At 28.0% G+C, this 13,359-nt stretch overlaps 1 protein-coding gene across 6 annotated transcripts in view; it reads right to left on the reverse strand.

Annotated features, from left to right (window-relative positions):
• Positions 1-7,568: 7,568 nt before the first annotated feature.
• Positions 7,569-13,359, reverse strand: part of upSET — a 38,179-nt gene continuing 32,388 nt past the window's right edge. For all 6 annotated transcript variants that reach the window (XM_065506454.1, XM_065506457.1, XM_065506452.1 and 3 more), the window contains 2 exons: positions 13,146-13,325; positions 7,569-10,539 (listed from right to left, as the gene is read on the reverse strand). In XM_065506454.1, coding sequence (XP_065362526.1) covers positions 10,163-10,539; positions 13,146-13,325 — 557 coding nt within the window. In that variant the 3' untranslated portion in view covers positions 7,569-10,162. The remainder of the gene's footprint in view (positions 10,540-13,145; positions 13,326-13,359) is intronic.

Below are 13,359 nucleotides of genomic sequence, written 5' to 3' on the forward strand. Positions count from 1 at the left end.
AAAAAATCCATTTAGAATGAGCGGAAACTTAAAAATTTAAATGGTCCTTGAGAAGTTATCTCCATTAGTTGAAGAGATATTTAGGTTTATTGATTTATTTTTTTTAATTTTGCTCGATTTTTTTTTTAGATATGACGGGCCAACGGAGGGTCGAAATTTTCTTTAGAAAATTTAGAAATATGGGTGATAAAATTCTAAATCAGATAAAGGCAACTTGCTAAGAGTTATGCCGTCCCTATAAAAAGTTACATGCATCCAAATTTGGAACATGTAAAATGGGCCTTATTTTTTACGTTTTTTCCAAAAAGTCCCTATATTTTTTCTTTTGTAGGAAAAATTTTTCTTCGGAACTATATACAATTTGTATATGATCCGAAAAGAATGCAAAAGCGTGTAAAGTAAAACTTGGCTTAACTTAAGCGGACCTAGTCGCCCCAGACCTATCCAAACTTGCCCAATTTAAAAAATTTGGTTTGAGTAAAAATTTTTAAAAAGGCAAAGCATTGATCCTAAATAGCTCCATATTAGTATAGCCCTATATGTTTCTTAAATACTTGTAAATAACATCACAGTAGGCAGTTTTCTAAAAAAAAAACTCAGTTTTTGGAACACATTTTCCCCGTTGCAGGAATTTTGGTATTTGGAAATAAAAAATGTCAAAAATTATAATGTCATTGATTTAAGGACATTTGTGTCTATATTAGTTCCAAATTTTGTTATGATATCTTTAACCGTTAAAATTTTACATTAATTCAAATTTTATATTTTTCTTCATAGAAAATCACCATATTATAATTTTTTTTTAGTTTTTACATGTTCCAAATTTGGTTGCATGTAACCTTTTATAGGGACGACATAACTATTAACAAGTTCTTTTTATCTTATTTAGATTTTAATCGCCAATATAGTTGACTTTTTAAAACAAAAATGTCGACCCTCCGTAGGCGCGCCATATCTAAAAATCCAAAAAAAAGATCGAGCAAAATGAAAAAAAAATTATCAATAAACCTAAATATCTCTTCAACTAATATAGATAACCTACACATCTAAGGTTACTTTTAGTAGAACTTCTTAAGTACTATTTATATTTTAAATTTCAGCTCATTCGGATCATAAATGAATTTTTGGCGATTTTTTTTAAAAATTTGAACCTGAGGTGACCAAATTCGAGGGGCCACTCACTGGTCCCCATTAGCCCTAGGAAGCCCAACAACTACGAGTCAACTCAAAAACACCTCATCTCCAACCATGTGAAATTTCGTAATAATATCTCCAATAGTTCCTGAGATAACGAATTATTTTTTTTTAAAAAAAGCTGTTATTGCCAAGGCATATTTAACCAGGTGGCAGCGTAACGCCAGCTGACTATTTTTTGCTCTACTCATGTTTTGCCTTGTGAAATGTCAAAAACTTGTTTACAAACATTTTAAAATTTGTAATAAGATTAAAAAGATTATTTTATATTTAAAAAAGTTAGTATTTGTCACCGCTTTATGTGCATAAAATATTTAAAAGTGTTAAAAAAAACTTTTTCATTTATAAAAGTGCGTTTTTGTGAATTTTTTTTTTTGACAGTTTACACGGTTTTACACAAACAAAAATGACTATTGTTCTTGTATTGTTGTAATTGTTGTAGTTACGCTGCCACCTTGTTAATACATCTTGGTTATTGCATGCGCAATAACATGCTTATGAAGCAAATTTTTTCTAACTTTTTTTCAGTTTTTTTTTTAACGGAATTGCTTAGGGGCAAAAATGGGCAGCTGAATTTTTAATAAATCGTTAGCTGAGACTTCAAGCTTTAATTTTATATAAGTTTTGGGCTAGAGGTCGTTGGAGATCCATAGAAATTGGAGAAAATAAATATTTTTGGACAATTTATAGTAGTCAAACCTTTTTTTTTAATTTTTTTTTTAAATATAAATTTAAAATATGTTTATAAAAAATGTGTTGAAAATAATAAAGAAGTTGATTATTTATATTAGTAATCAATGTTTTCTTTGAAATTTTGTTATTTTTTCTCTATGTGCAAATAATTTTTTGACAAACTGTACATATGTATGTACATTCAAGGACTAAAGTCTACATACAACCTACAATTTAATCATAAAAAGATAATGGTAAGAGCTAAGCTATTTTTTTTTTCTTCTGTGGTAAGGACATTGTAGATAAATATTAATTACAGCAAATAAAAATTATCTGGTGGTATAACATTGAAATTATTAGCACTAACATCAGTCAATAGTCAGTAATTGAAGGGACAAAAGTTTACATACAACACAAAACTAGTTTTATGGTGCAATCAATAACATAGGAACCTTTGAATCTTTTCTTATTATTTTACGTAAACTTGCATAAGAGATGCGCAAAGAATCTACTTTAATTTAAAAATGTGTATTTTTATGTAATTGGCTCCAATAATAATGCAAAATAGAAAGGAGATTGAAGTTTCAGTTAGAAACCTTGTAATAAATTGAGCAGAAGTCCTAGGGAGAAATTTCAAAAATAGTAAAACTAAGCCGTACTACCATAGAATAAACCAGTAATGTTCACGCCATACAACAATTGTTTGAAAAATTTACACACATTTGTTACGCTCTTTTAAAAACTTTTGTTCAAGGCGAATCTATAGAAGGTGACGACAGAACTACAACAAATACAACATGTACAAAAACAACAGGTACTTTGTTTTTGTAAAAAGATAAGTGAACTGTCAAAGTTGCCTGTGGTTGTTTTTGCTTTTGGGTTTGTTGTATTTTTCGCCACAACAAACACAAGTGAATTGACAGTTCACTTGTCTAAACAACTGAATAAAAAAAATAATCAGCTGTTCTTCTGTCGTCACCTTCTATAGATTCGCCTTGCTTTTGTTCATTCATCGTTTAGCTCTCGATGAAAACACATGCGACGGACTATCGTCATTTTTTTCAGACATTTACTAAGCATTGTTGTTGGTTGTTTTTGGACGAAGCATAGCAAACACAAGCGTTTCAATTGCAATTGAACACAAAATAACAAAGTCAAAAATAAATACAAAATTAAATAGAATTTAGGCCGTATAATGCATATTTTTTCTTTTCCTTAAAATTTAAATTACATTCATTAAATAAATTGGTTATATGTGACAAAAATTCTAAATCTAAACTTTCATTATTTTGTTCTTATTTTAAATGTTTGACATTATGTTTGCTGGGTAGCTCTCTCACCAATACATCTTCATTTTTATTTTTGAACATCACTGGAATAAACACATAGAACGGAAGGAGAGAGTAATATATATGGAAAAATTACTCTCTTTTCTCACATACGGGTGATACAATAACAAAATATATGCAATACATTCTCAAGAATTAGGTTTTTAACAACAGACTTAGGTTTTTGGCTCTCAGTTGCCTATCTAGTTATATATCCGATATCTCATTTTGTTCGTATTACATGTGGCTTTGCGTTAAAGCAATAAATATAAACAATTTCTGCCGTTTTCGATTTTTCATGATTTTTTTAAAGCAAAAAAATATTATAACTCCGAAACTACTGATCCGATTAAAACGTAACGTAAAATTCCCCGAGAGTTTTTTTCCCTTTTCCCATTTTTCCTATTCAAATTCAATGGAAAAAACTCCCGGGGAATTTTTTATTCATAATTGGGCTGTATGTAAGTTTGAACTTTTCTAAATTTACTTCAATAATATCGGACTAACCCTTTTTGAGTTATTATAAATTATGTGGAGAAACATGTACAAATATTCATAATTTTAGAAAAAAAAAATTAAAAAAAAAACTATAGAATTTAAAATTTGTACCATATTTGTACTACTGGAACCACAATACATCAAAATTGTGTAGTGATTTAATAAGCCTCTAAAATTTTTTCGATTTTTTTGCCCTGTTTAATCATACATACGAGTGTTTTTGTTTTCACATATCGCACTGGTTCCTTTAAAGAGCGTCAACTCAAAATTTTTCACTTTTTGCTAGAAATATATATGCAGTGGTCATATCTACCCAATGTAAAAATCTGCTATCATTTTGTTTCATTATAATGTATTGAAAAAAAGATAGTTTTTTGCTTCTACTGAACATTTTAAAATTTTGAGTTGACGCTCTTTAGAGGAACCAGTGCGATATGTAAATTTCTCATTTACATTTACAAAACGAAAACAATAAATCGTCCCCTTAATAAAAAAATTGTATAATTTTTTGCCATTTCGAAATAATTAAGTTTAAAATTTGTGTGTTAGTAGACATCTGAACAAAATTAATATCTGATCTTTTGACCCTGAAATATTTGCATTTTTCTCAAATTTTGGCGATAATAGTTTTTGGGTCATTTTGAACCAAAGGAGATACAGGGTTAATTTCCAACATTTTTTTTTTTAGTGTAATATTCATTAATATAAATAAATCTACATATTTCTAGAAAACAATGCAGAAAGTTAACGAGTTTCACCTATTTATTCCATATTAACAGTAAAATTTTGCATATATCTGAACTTTGACCTCGATGCGCGTCCAGAAATCGTTGCCCGATTTGGCTCAAATTTTCAGCACTTATTGTAACTATTGTTTTATTGAGCGAACGAAATATACGTACATACATATGTATCACATCATTTTTCGTTTTTGAACGATGTTCAATTTTGCAGATAAAAATTAGCAATAGCTTTGTTCAATAACTAAAAGTTGTTACTAGTTAGTAACAATTGTTACTGGAAAAGCGTTTATTAACTCAAAAAACTTGCAAGTAGAGAAAAAATCAAGAGCGTATAAATTTTGGAGAGTGATCTCTCGTTGCAAACTATTACAATCAGGGCTGTCAGATGTGGCGATTTCTCGCCAAACGTGGCGATTTTTCATTACCTTTGGCGACCAAAATTTCCAATTGGCGACATGGCGATTTTTTGGCGATTTACAGACTAGTTGGCGATTTATTTGGCGATTTTTAAAAAATTATTTGTTTTTCTTGAAATAATTTTATTTCATTGATATTTATTAACCCAATAATTAATAATTAATCACGTATTATCTGATCATATGGATGCAGGTAGCATACACGATCAAATAGTTTGAACAATATTAATTTTTTCTTCTAAAATATTTCAGCCGTCTTAATAACTTAATATGCTCATTAAAATTGGCTATTGGTTCGCCGGATTCTTTTCTGCCATTGGAATCTATCGATTTTGGCACAGAATTTGGAACGGAATTACAAAATATAAAAATGGAGGAATATGATGTAGAAATTTTAAAAGAAAATGGTTTTTTGTACTTAAAAAACTTTTAAAAGAAATGCTTAAACAGTTACCAGAAAATATAACTCTTTTTAAAGTATATAATGAATTTTCAATATTAAAATGTGGAAATTGTCGGTAGTTCAAAATTCATTCATTAACTTTATTTAAATCCAAAATTATCTGCAGAGGAATATGAATTGTAATGGTCAAAATTAGCATATATCAATTAAACTTAGATCTTTAAAGGTGAAATTTCAACAAATTTGTTAGATTTTTGGCCACAAGTTTACAATTATTGCGATGCAGCTGGAATTGTTAAAAGCAAACAGAAATCTGGGAGTGAATGAATGTTTTTGTGTATTTATTTCATTTAATACTCAAACACAGACATTTTGGAAATTTTCGGTAGTTCAAAATTCATTAACTTTATTTAAATCCAAAAGTATCTGCAGGGGAATATGAATTGTAATGTTCAAAATTAGCATATATCAATTAAACTTTGGCGATTTTTCGTTTAGCTTTTGGCGATGGAGGTAAAAAAAATCTGACAACCCTGATTACAATAGGTATATAACTAATTTTGGCGAAATTTTTGGCATACTACCACGTTATGGCCAATGTTGTGTTAGTAATGAAAACCATTTTTTTAGGTCATTTGGAATCAAAAACATCACGCACCAACACCAATTTCTAAAATAAACCAAATTTTTTTTTCTCTGAAAAATTCACCCCTATCGGCAATAACATGTGAAATTTTGTTCCCATAAAATATTCATTTCCCTCGAACGGAAAATTGCTATCGGGAATATAACGATGTACTTTACATTCACAATAGTTGATTTTGTTAGTAACAACTGTTTATTGTTTACAAAATTCCATCTAAAAATTTCACAACAAGGGGAATTTTTTCACGTGAACAAAGTTGATGAACGAAAAAAGGAAAAGGGAAAATATTTCATGTGAAATATTCACCCCTATCGCGAATCATTATTTCACATGAAATATGTTCCCATTCCCATTTTTCGTTCATAAACTTTGTTCATGTGAAAAAATTTCCCATGTTGTGAAATTTTTAGATGAAATTTTGTAAACAATAAACAGCTGCTACGAACAAAATCAACTATTGTGAATGAAAAGTTTAGGGGAATATCACGATAGCAATTTTCCCTTCGAGGGAAATGGATATTTCATGGGAACATAAATTTCACATGTTTTTCACGATAGGGGTGATTGATTCGCGATAGGGGTGATTATATAAATAATTCCATATTTTTTTTTTTACAAGTGTAAGGGATACTTCCCTTATTAAAAATTTTCTTTTGAAGTATGTCCGCAGTTATTATTAAAATAAAATATATTGTTTTTCAAAATAATTGAAAAAATTGAATGAAAAACTTTATTGCCTTTGGTGCGTGAACTTTTTTAACAACCGCGAAAAAATAATACCGTGGTTTTTCATATTTTTTAATGCTCTATTCGACTATGCTATGCCAATTTGCATATTTGCAAAAAATGTCAAAAGTTATATCCCTACTATTATGCTAGGTATACACGTTACGATAAGTCGTACTATAAATCGTATAAGTATGAAATTAGTAACGTGTATCATGTTGTCGTACTAACGAAGTATGAAAATCAAAAATTTTTGATTTTTGGGATATTTTTATTACTTGTCATTTTTTTCAAAGGAAATAGTACGATTTGTAGTAACGTCTATCACAAAATCGTACTTCAACTCATACTACGAAAAATAGTATCGTGTATACCCAGCATTACAAGTTCTATTTTGAACTCGTAATAGTTAGCAGCTTATATTTAAAATGTTTTGTTTTATTGTTTATTTATTTACAATTTTATTTTTGTGGTGAAAAATGTCGAAAAAACGAATTTTCAATAAAATTGAAAAAAATGTGAGTATTTATACATTTTAAAAAGAATAAAATAAGAAAATTGTAAGTATAAAACAATTGTTACTGGAAAAGCGTTCATTTACTTTTTACTATTTTTGAGAATTTAAGAGACAAATTTTGTAAATTTTGATTTTATTCTCTCGTTGCAAGTATTTACTGGGAAAGTAAATGAACAGACCTAATGTTTGAAAATATTTCACAATCGGAATTGTCATAGAATCCAATCATTGTCGGAATCGGTTTTGAAAACGTCAAAAAAGGTACATTTGACTTATGACAACCCCGAAAAACTAATTTTTTTATAGGTGAGATGGAACAAAGATATGCTGCGGTGTATGAGTTTTTTCACAGATCAAATCCAGATATCTGGACAGCAATTATATAATAAAAAAAATGTCTGCACTAAATAAAACAAATTTTACAATTATTTTCATCATTCATTATAATATTTTTTTTGTTTATTTTTATTTTTTTTCTTTATCTTCAAACAATTTGATGTTTTTATCTTTCCTTCCTTCACGCGCTTAATTTAAAAAATAAAAACATAATTCAAATACATGTTATTTTATTGGTTTATTATTTTATCAACTAATTATGTATATATTTTTTTTGTTTTTTTTTTCTTCTTTCTTTTTTAATGATTAATAATAATAGAATATACTTAGATTAATTTATACAACTTGATGTTTACTATTTGTTTTTATTACTTTTAAAAGTATATTTTTTAAATATAATAAGGATGTGGTTTTTTTGTTTCTTTTTCTTTGTTTGTTAAGAATGAAAATGTTTAAAACTTGGTTTTATTACATGCTTTTAACAGAAAAGTGTAGGGAAGGAAGGGATTATAGAGGTTAATAATAGAACCTTTAAGGGATAGAGAACAAAATAGATGTTGTAGAAAAGAAATAATAAAAATAATTTAAAAAATAGATGTGTATATAGTAAGTAGTTTAAGTTTTGTTTTTTTAGTTTTTTTTTTAATTTTTTACTTATTAATATAATAAAAACACACTTATTATCTAAATATGTTTGTTTGTTTGTATGTATATAATATTGGTTTCTGTAGTTAAATTTAACTTATAATAATATTGGTTGTTTAATTTTTTTTGTTTTTTTTTTTTTGTTTTTAAAATGAGAGCCAAATATATAAAGAGCAAGTATTAAAAAAAATTTTTGATGTTTTTTGTTTTATATGTTTTTGCATGTATATTGTAAACTCATTATATTTTAGTTGTTTTCAATAGTTTTTTTTTTGTACTATTTTTAAGTTATTAAAATATATTATTATTATTGTTATTTACAAAAGTGTGGAGATGAGGACGTTGTAATTTTAAAATTGTATGATTTTCTTAGAAAATTTCGGATTAATTATGTATATATGATAATAGTTTTTTTTTAAATAAATAGTATAGGTATACATTTTTAGATCTATGTACAAAACTAAAAAAAATAAAACAATAAAAAGGGTAAGGGGTCTTGTTTTCAAGTAGCTTGAGTTGCGGTTTTGAGTTTAAAAGTAGAGGGCTGAGGGAGGATTGAGTAAAACTAAAAAGAAACGTTATTTTTTATTTTTAAAGTTTTTTTTTTATTAATTTTATTGCTTTAGTTAAGTTAAAATTTATGATTTTTCGTATTTTTTAATATTGTTTTTTATACATATTTTATTTTTACAAATTGTTTAAAATATATAATCTTTTATTTTGTTTTGTTATATTAGATATAAAATTAAAATTAATGTATTTTGTATATAATGTACAGAGTTGGTTGGTTGGTTGGTTTTCTTTTTATAATACACATTTAAATTATAAATTCATTTTGGTTTTTTTTATTATTTTATTGTTGTTATTATAAGGTATGTATGTATTTTTAATTCATAAAATAATAAGTAAATTTTATATAATATTAAAATTACATATAAAATATTAGAAAATTGAAAGCTTTAGGCTTTAGATAAAAAAAGAGAATGGTAAAAAAACTTAAAATAACTTAAAATGAAATTAAAATATAAAAAATTTAAAAAAGCAAAGAAAAAAAGAGTTTAATTTAAAAATTCTTAAGTTTAGATGGATTTTTTTCATAAAAAAAATAATTTTACACATTTTTTTCCAATAAAATCTAGTAAAGAAATACAAAATGAAAGAAAATTTAAATAAAATAAAGAAAATGAACTAGTGAATGAAAATTAAAATAAAAATTAAAAAAAAAAAAATTAAAGTGAATGTGGACGCGAACGTGACAAATACATTCTAGAGTCAAAATGTGTTTTTCTTTTGGAAAATTTCTCTCATAAATATTATCAAAACACAAAAGTATGTTAAAATATTATTTGTAAACAATATGAGTGAGAATTTTAATCAAAAAAGCAAAAAACACATTTTGTTAGCATACTTTAGGGAAATTTCTATATTAATCTTAAATTCCCCTAAAGTAGGCTTTGCAATTCTGGCAACACAAGAGAGAGAAGTCACGTTATCTTTTAATTACGTACATTTTATGAATGAATTGTATGTTAAAGAACAAGCAAAAAAAATTATAATAAAGTTTATAAAACTAGTTTAACAACTATTCTATAAAAAAAAAAAATAGTGTAATTACAATGTTTTTTTTTTTTTTGTTTTTCGTTAAATTTATCCATAAAAATATTTATCTTTTATACGTATGTATGTAATTGTTATAATTTTCTTTTTACAGGAAAACAAATAATAAAATATTGTTTAATTTACATTATTCATAATGTACATTTATCTTAATGTGTGTACGTTGTACGCATGTGTGTGTGTGTAACTATACAAGTTTAAAAAAGTCCTTTGAGACTTTCTCAATAAGATTCATATTCGATTCTATTAGATTTTTTATTTGGAATTGCAAGTAACTACATAATATTGTTCCTCTTACTAATTCCTCTCTTTCTTAGAAAAACAATCACTGTATCCTTTGAATGATCCTTAAGAATCTGTGCCACCGTCGTCGTACGCAAATAGAAATCTCAAATATCCTTTTGAATTTTCTATCTTAAGCTTAAGCTATGTCAACACTTTTTTTACGCTCAAGGTTAGCCATTTCACTTTTATCACAATTTATATGTTGTTGTTGTTGTTGTTGTTGATGATGATGATGCGTATGATGATGTTGTTGTTGCTGTTGATGATGTCTAGTCGTCTGTCCATTGTTACTGTGACTGGTTGCGGTAGTATTTGTCATTGTTGTTGTCGCCGATGCCGTTAAAATTTTATGTTGAGTAGTATAACATCGCTCTGGACTTGGTTCGCGGGATGAGGACATTGATGTGGATGTGGATGAAATTTCCTCGAGACAATTGTCCAGCAAATCGCCGCCACCAATACTGCTCGATATACTATGATTGCGATTTCGTATAATGTCCATGTCGTCGTCATCTGAAAATAAATGAAAACGGTTAAATTTTTTCAACCTAAATCAGATTGCATTATAAATTTGTATTTAGTTAGACGGCAACCATCACTCAAGGGCAGGCGGGGGTCCATAGGGGTGAAATAGGAATTCCTCCCAAAACCGAAGAAAAAAGAAAAATGTAGAAAAAATTTTGATTTCCCCCCACATGAAATGTATTTTTCCAAAATGATTTCTTGACAAACTGCATGATTTTAATATTTTAAATTTGAAAAATATTAATACTCAGTATTGCCGTCTATAAAGCCTTAAAGGATACCACACTCAATATTAAGGACATCAAACATTTTCTTACTATGCATTTTATAAATAGAATATGTAAATTTGTTTATAGCGTACGGACAATTTTTTGAGTTAATATTTTGAACTATTTTTAAGTTTTTTTTTTTTAAAATAAAAGTGAACTTTTTTTACTATTAATTGGAAATTTTTATAATCAGTTGTTGGACTTTTAAAAAAACATTTACTTTATTCGAATCGGGTAAATATTTTTCGAATTATGTTTGAGTAAGTGTATATAGAAAATTCAAAAAGTACCGTCACATATTCAGGATCTTTTACTATATCTAATGTAGGTCATAATTGTATAAATCCCGGGGCCAAATTATATTGAAAATACCAGAGACCGAAAATAACGGGTTCACTTTCATTTCAATGGTAAATACTCATTCGCAGCCATTTAAAAATAATTTTTTGTGATATATCACTGAGAGAGTGATTTATTCGAGAACATTTTAGGTTTGGAGTTGAGAGAAACAGAAAAGAAACAAACACAAATAATCTGCATGAGTGATTTATAATTTATTATTTTCGTAAAGGTCAGCTTGTGACTTTTATTTGCGAACATGAAAAGTAAATCGAAAAAATGCATTTGATGCAAATCAAAAGATTAATAACAATTTAAATAAAAATTCTCATTTCTGTTACTCAGACGACTTCAATCAACGAAAGATTCCGGGACTATACGAATCAATCCTGGTGTAGTAGAACATATTGCAAAGTGTCCAGGGCCTTATGGCCAAAACTGAATGCGAACGCGACTGGAACACTGATAGAGTTGGATAGGTATAATCTCAGGATTCTAGTAGGAGTGATAACCGTTCATTGCTCAATTGGAGCCTTTAAGGGTAAATGGGATAATGGCACACAAGACTTCTGTAGAGTGTGTGGGGATGCAGAGGAGCTAGAGACAGTAGAGCACATTATGTGCAACTGCCCCATGCTACAGGGTCACAGACTTAGATAGCTAGGAAATAGATTTCTGGACGAACTTGGTAGTGTTGCTGGCTGCAAACTAAGCAACATACTGGGTTTCATTAAGGGAATAGGGTGGCTATTTAAGGGACGTTCTACGGCGAGTCCAAATCCGTAAAGAGACTTCTCTTTCTTTCTTTTTCTTTTTAACAGACGGAACTTTGGACTCTTTTCTTACTCTAAGGCTATCCTCTTTGTCTATCGCTATTTAAGGGAATCACAATGGACCTCAAGGTCTCCGAGTGGAAGTGCCTAACCTAACCTACTCAGACTTCATTACTTCATACTTATCATATTATTTCCATAATTTGTTAACAATTTTACTAATAATATGTTATTGTATGTAAATTGAAGAGAAAGTAACAGTTATTAAGAACAAGAACAAATGAATTGTTTATCTCACACCAAACCATTAAAAAACAACAAAAAACGAATAAAGGTCATACCAAACCATTTAAATAAAAATCATTTTATAACTGTTATTTTCAGTGATTTATTTTTATCACAAAAATATAAACACAATTTGGGTTTTTTGGTAACTTTTTACTAGACCTTCAATTTGGAGATTTGTAACAAATAGTTATCTAGCTAGTCAGTAACTAATTAAGTAGCTAGTAAGGTAACTGACTGTGACCGATATGTGAAGGTCAATTGTAGAGTATTTAATAAATGAAACCGATTCTTTTTCTATATCAAAAACCGACAAATATTTTATATTTGTTATTGGTTTGCTTCAGCGGCACTTTTTTTCAAATTAAAGAAGTAAAGCAAAAATTCCCGCATATGGCGCTTTGTTAACACAAAATTCCACATTTTCGAAGCAAAAAAAAAAAATGACATAAGTTATTAAAAACAAAAACCGAGCCGAATTTCAAAGCATTAGCTGGTTGTTTGTTTTATTTTTCAAATGACCCCAGAGAAAATAGTCCGAGGCGGGTAATTGACATCACCATATCGAGATGTGGAGCGTCATGCTGAAACCAAAAATCACTGATGTCAACGTTGTTTGTTTACATAGCCGCATAACTGAGATCTCATTATTAATGATAACTTTGTCCAAATAACAAACGTTCAATGCGTCCAAAATTTAAAATTTTCCAAATTTGTACTAATTTAATGACCGTTCAATTCTTGATATTTCATAATTTACACACCCTTTAGATACTATTGTCTCGATTAAATAAAAACTGAAGAAAATAAATAAGAAACCATCAAACCATTTGTTAAATTCATATAACTATTGGGACAGATTGTTTTAGCGTTTATTTGGTTTCGAAAAAATTATTTAATTAAAAAAACAAAAAAACTCAACACTTACCTTTTCTCAAACCAAAGTCATTGATGGCAACATTTTCACTAAATGATGAAAAACGTGGACGATTACCACTGCCAACGCTAAATGAAGTGCCCAAACTTTGTTTTTCCTTTAAAGATTTCAAACGGGCACAAAGACTCTCTTGTTGTTTTTCCAGGAGAGTGGGGGCTGCATTAAATTGACCTACGAACAAAACAGAAACAAAGGAAAATTATAA

The sequence above is a fragment of the Calliphora vicina genome, chromosome 3 (genome assembly GCF_958450345.1).
Source record: "Calliphora vicina chromosome 3, idCalVici1.1, whole genome shotgun sequence".
NCBI classification, from domain to species: domain Eukaryota; kingdom Metazoa; phylum Arthropoda; class Insecta; order Diptera; family Calliphoridae; genus Calliphora; species Calliphora vicina.